General features: G+C 43.4%; 1 protein-coding gene across 1 annotated transcript; it reads left to right on the top strand.

Moving 5' to 3' along the window:
• Nucleotides 1-868: 868 nt before the first annotated feature.
• Nucleotides 869-4,351, top strand: LOC104272450 (tyrosine-protein kinase ITK/TSK-like; the record flags this gene model as incomplete). Its single annotated transcript, XM_009867446.1, has 4 exons — nucleotides 869-1,085; nucleotides 1,753-1,817; nucleotides 1,907-2,025; nucleotides 4,194-4,351. Coding segments are annotated over 4 exons (559 nt in total), but the record flags the coding sequence as incomplete, so codon positions are not given.
• Between the last annotated feature and the right edge of the window lie 620 nt (nucleotides 4,352-4,971).

The raw sequence follows: 4,971 nt of genomic DNA, 5'->3' as shown, positions 1-4,971 counted from the left end.
CTGAAGAGGATTTCATCGAGGAAGCTAAAGTATTGATGTAAGTGATAGATTCACCAAGAAAATCAGGCCTTGTGTCTGAAGAGGATTTCATCGAGGAAGCTAAAGTCTTGATGTAAGTGGTAGATTCAACAAGAAAATCAGGCCTTGTAGGATTCATAAGACTGAACTAAAGTGTTGTGATAACACTGTGGAATACGAGTGTGAAATGTAAACTTGGATTATCAACTACGCATCTAAATAGCATAGAGACCAGTGACCTCAGGTGCTTACAAAAGAAGGCAATGCAAAGTGTACGTGAATTACTGTGCTTCTAAGCCTATCAATATCCAGAATGGTCTTCCCAATCTCTGCTGTTCTGGAAGGTAGGGTTAATTGATGGTATATCTTGGAGAGCAATGTGTTTCTTGTCAAAAAAGAAATCTCTTAAAATTTGAGGGAAATTAAAAACCTTACCTGTGAAATTTTTTTGCTTTGCACAACAGAAAATATTTCTTTTTGGGTTTATTGACTTTGTGGGTTTTTTCCATTTCCCTCCCTTTGAAATAGACAGAATTTGTTTGATTTTTGTTTGATTGGATTACGTCCCTTTCCATTTCCCTCCCTTTGAAATAGACAGAAATGGATTTTATTTTTGTTTGATTGGATTATGTCCTATGCAGAAAATTTTCTGGTAACTGTTACCATTAACATGGGATGATAGTATTGCTACTTGCCATTAGAAGTGGTCTACACATTTTCTTCTTCCAGTTTTGTGGAGAGAGGGGTACCACAAGAAGACATAGGTGGCTGTATATAGCATACTTGCTGTAAGTTTAGAAAGCACTGAGACTATTTCAGCCTCTTTTCCACCTTCCCTCCTATCCCACAGGAAGCTCTCTCACCCCAAGCTAGTCCAGCTCTATGGTGTGTGCTTTGAGAACACTCCCATTTGTCTGGTATTTGAGTTCATGGAGAATGGCTGCTTGTCCGACTACCTCAGGAGCCAGCGGGGCAGTTTTTCAAAGGAAACCCTTCTGGGGATGTGCCAAGATGTGTGTGAAGGGATGGCTTATCTGGAACAAAACTCTGTCATCCACAGAGACCTGGTATGTCGGTCCCACATAGACTTTCTCTCTGCTCCAGCTCAGCTTTTCCCTGTGCTTTCTCCCTTTCTTACCCTTAGCTTTCACGCTCCTCCTGCCTGTCTGTTGACAGAGGATTCAGTGTCTTCTGATTAATCTGTTTTCCTTAATTGTATTTTAGAGAGAAGAAACAAAGACATAAAGTTTGCCTCTTTTTTCTGAGTGAACTCTTTTGCTCACAGAGAGCCCCAGCTCCCATAGTTCCCAGGGATTGACCACTCTTCATGTCTAAAAATCAGTGAGGATACCAAAAACACCTGTTTTAACATTTGCATAAACATGCATTGCTGACAAAATACTTTTAATTACATGCTGTTCAGTCAAGCTGCATCAGTCACTGCTGCTTTAGTGGAGCAAGGACTGCAAGTAGCTGTAGATATTTTAGGGTCTTTTTCTGCCCTTTCTGGACAACAAGTCAGACTGATGGTTGAATGGTTTTTGTGGCTACAGGAACACGCTAGCTGTAAAATGTACAGAAAGCACGAGAACCTCAAATTTTCACCTTCTTTGTATGGTACAATGTCACTTTGATTCTCTTTTTTAAGCACTATCTGCTCTGCAAGGATAAAAGCAACTGAGCAGCCGTAATAGTCTTTCAGGCCTGACTTTCTGCCTTTGTACCTTCTTGCAGGCCGCCAGGAACTGCCTGGTGGGAGAATCCCACGTGGTCAAGGTGTCTGACTTCGGGATGTCGAGGTAATGCTGCTGAGGCTGCGCACGCTCCCTGCAGGGCTGTCATGAGATGGGCGGGTTACTCAGCAAGCTCCCTCCTCTTCCTTTTCCAGGATTGTCCTTGATGATCAGTATACCAGCTCCACAGGTACCAAGTTTCCAGTCAAGTGGTCTGCTCCAGAGGTTTTCTCCTACAGCAACTACAGCACCAAATCTGACGTTTGGTCATTTGGTAAGAACCTCGTGTCAGAATGAAAAAAATTCAGCAAACATTTTCTCAGCTGAGAAAAACTAGGGGCTCAGTCCTCAAGTAAACTCGCCCAAACACTACATCCTCTGGGCTCCAAGGGTATTATGCCTGAGTAAAGGCTTAAGAAAGCAAGTCTAAATCATTTAAGCTAAAGAAAGGAAAGAACAGTAAACTACCTACATACTTTGGAACACTGCAAATACTGCCAATTTAATGTATTAGACCTGTGCAATGCTATATAATATGACATAATGAACTCTGTTTCACGCTGGTATAGCAGAAGTGTCCAAGAAGAGGTTGGAGACTCGCTGGCAAGATTAAATAAAGAAAAGAAAGACATTTACACACTCCATCTCTCTGCACATCAGTCTTGAGCACTGTCTTTCCAAGTTTGTTCTGCTGATTCCATTTGCTTTATTCCAACCTGAAAACATTATTTCACTGCTCACATTTTCTCACCTCATTTCCTGCTCCCCAACGCATTGTTTTATGACTTGTTTCTGTTCCTTGGTCTCTCTTCTGAACACTCATAGATAAGAAACCCATTGTACACTTTTTTCCCCAAAGTCACTGGCACTGAAGATAACAAAGGCTACCCCCTGGCCTGTTGATCTGGCACACTGATGTATCTGGCCCACCTCCAGCCAGCATGCAAATCATGGTGCTGCAGAATGAATCGGTGCAGTGTGCTGTGCACAGCACACAGTCAATGGGGTGCCACTCAGCTCCGGGCCTCACAGTAAATAATGCAGGATTATAACCTTTGCTAGTCTGCACTTGTGAATTCTGTGCTTCCCTCTCCCTTTACTGTCTTATGCATGAGTGGTGCATTCCTGTGGTGGGTTACGAGCAGTGCAGTGGGAGCTGGGTGCTCAGACACACACAACTGCCTTCATGAACCCAAACGGGAGATGCGTTGGAGAGCACCATTCCTCTTTCTGTGTCCCCTGGCATGTTGAGGAGGCTGTCAGCACTCACCACAAGGGGACAACATTTGCCAGTGGAGCTACTTCTGACACCTCACAGCGAAGTGGCAGTGACATGAGGAAAGATGCTACTTTGGTAAGAAGGTGGTTCAGCTTCACAAATCAGAAACTGGCCTGTATACTGAGAGCTAGATGCTCCCAAAAAGAGTGCTCAGTTTAATTTCCTGAGTGATGCCAAGCCTGGGGAAGCTGGCTCCCTCCAGCTTCAGTCCTGAATGAAATACTGGTGAGCTTTGCTTGTGTTGGTCAGTCCTTCGTTGTGAAATGCGCAGACTGTAGCGTTGTATATCTGTCAGACTTGTTATCTCCCCATCCAGTGGGGTTTGCATAAGAGGATTCTTCTGTCGTGTCATGGTCTCATGACTGTGAGAAGCTTTCTGCTCTGCTACTCTGCAGCCCATTCATCTCTTCTGCCAGGCCTGAAATCCTGCTGTGCCCAGGAGAATAAAATGGATGTGAGAAATTCCCAGTGCAGGAATCTGCACACTGAGGGAGTACAACTGCTTTGCTTATCCTTCAGTAGAGCCAGTATCATTGGTGAAGAGCTGCAATCTCTATGCATCTTCCTATTGGAAGAATTCAAAGCTGGAAAGCAGGTGTTTTTTAGCAAAGTTGACTGTGGAGTTACACTGCTTTGTTTCAGATCAGTCTATCCATCTGTCTGTCCCCCTTTTCCCCTGCAATGTGAGCACAGTTTACCAAGTCAGTCATATTAGGCGACCAAAGAAATTAAACCTCATAATAACACAGATCCCTTGTATTCACTCCATTTGCAGAGCCTCTCTGATCTGGTGGCCAATCACAATGTATTCAACAGTCTTTGCCTGTCTCTCTTCCACCACACTAGAAAAGCACAAGTTTCTGTACTGCTCTGAACAGTATTCACAGGAAAATATTTGACTGTTTAGGAAGAGAAAAAATGTGCTGCAATCCTTTGAAATTCCACTGTCATTGCACGTGAATTCATCCCAGGGAATCACACCACCTGGGACATTTTGCAGAGGAGGAGATTTTTCAGATATGTACTAAGAATCCAGGTGAAAATGCTTTTCCAAGTAATAGACACCACTGCTGAGCTGCAGAGAAGATCAGGTGGAAGGTGGCTGTGGATCTGCCAAGGATTTTATTTGCTTCTTTGTGTTTTTGGTCATTTGTTTGCTTTAGGAGTGCTGATGTGGGAGGTCTTCAGTGAAGGTAAAATCCCCTATGAGAATCGCACCAATGCAGAAGTGGTGGAAGAAATCAATGCAGGATTTCGGCTCTACAAACCCAAACTGGCCTCCAAGGCAATTTATGAGGTCATGAGCCACTGCTGGAAGATGGTTAGTATTGTAACGGAAGAGCCCTAGTTCCTAAAGACAAGAGTTCTCCTCTCCTTGTTTTTTAGTAGGAGAGAGAGGTATACACTTTGCATGCTAACACAAGATAAAGTCCTGGAGGTGACTCACTCTGTAGCTTTCATCTGCTCTAGCAAGCAGACTCTAGGCTCTTTGCCTTTCATTTAAACTGCTGTCTGTAGAATGTGTTGACTTCACTGAGAAGTCCATGTAGTGCACCTAACTCAAGTTAATTCAGCAGTTTTCTTCCTAAGAAAGCTGCAATCTGTGAGGCTGAGTTTTAACAGTGATTGTAAAGATGACAGCCAACCAATTACAAGGTACTTAGTGTCTACTAGGCAAAATTCACTGCTAGCAGAAAAGAAGCATTGCACAGAAGGAAACTCATTCTTCCGTTGGCATCTTCCCTATAACAATAGATTGTATTTTGTTAAAACCCAGTTTCTTCACGAGGTTTTCCTCCTAACCTTGCCATTCCTCTCAAGTTGACACTAATGTTCTCCCTCTCTCTTCTCTCCCTGCTAAGAGGAAAGATGACCGGCCATCCTTTTCTCTTCTGCTGTATCAGCTGAGTGAAATCTCTGAATTTGATCTATAATCATGGC

Source organism: Apaloderma vittatum, unplaced genomic scaffold (assembly GCF_000703405.1).
Source record: "Apaloderma vittatum isolate BGI_N311 unplaced genomic scaffold, ASM70340v1 scaffold9534, whole genome shotgun sequence".
In the NCBI taxonomy this organism is placed as follows: domain Eukaryota; kingdom Metazoa; phylum Chordata; class Aves; order Trogoniformes; family Trogonidae; genus Apaloderma; species Apaloderma vittatum.
Note: the sequence above shows the minus strand (reverse complement) of the source record. Positions and strands in the feature narration are given on the sequence as shown.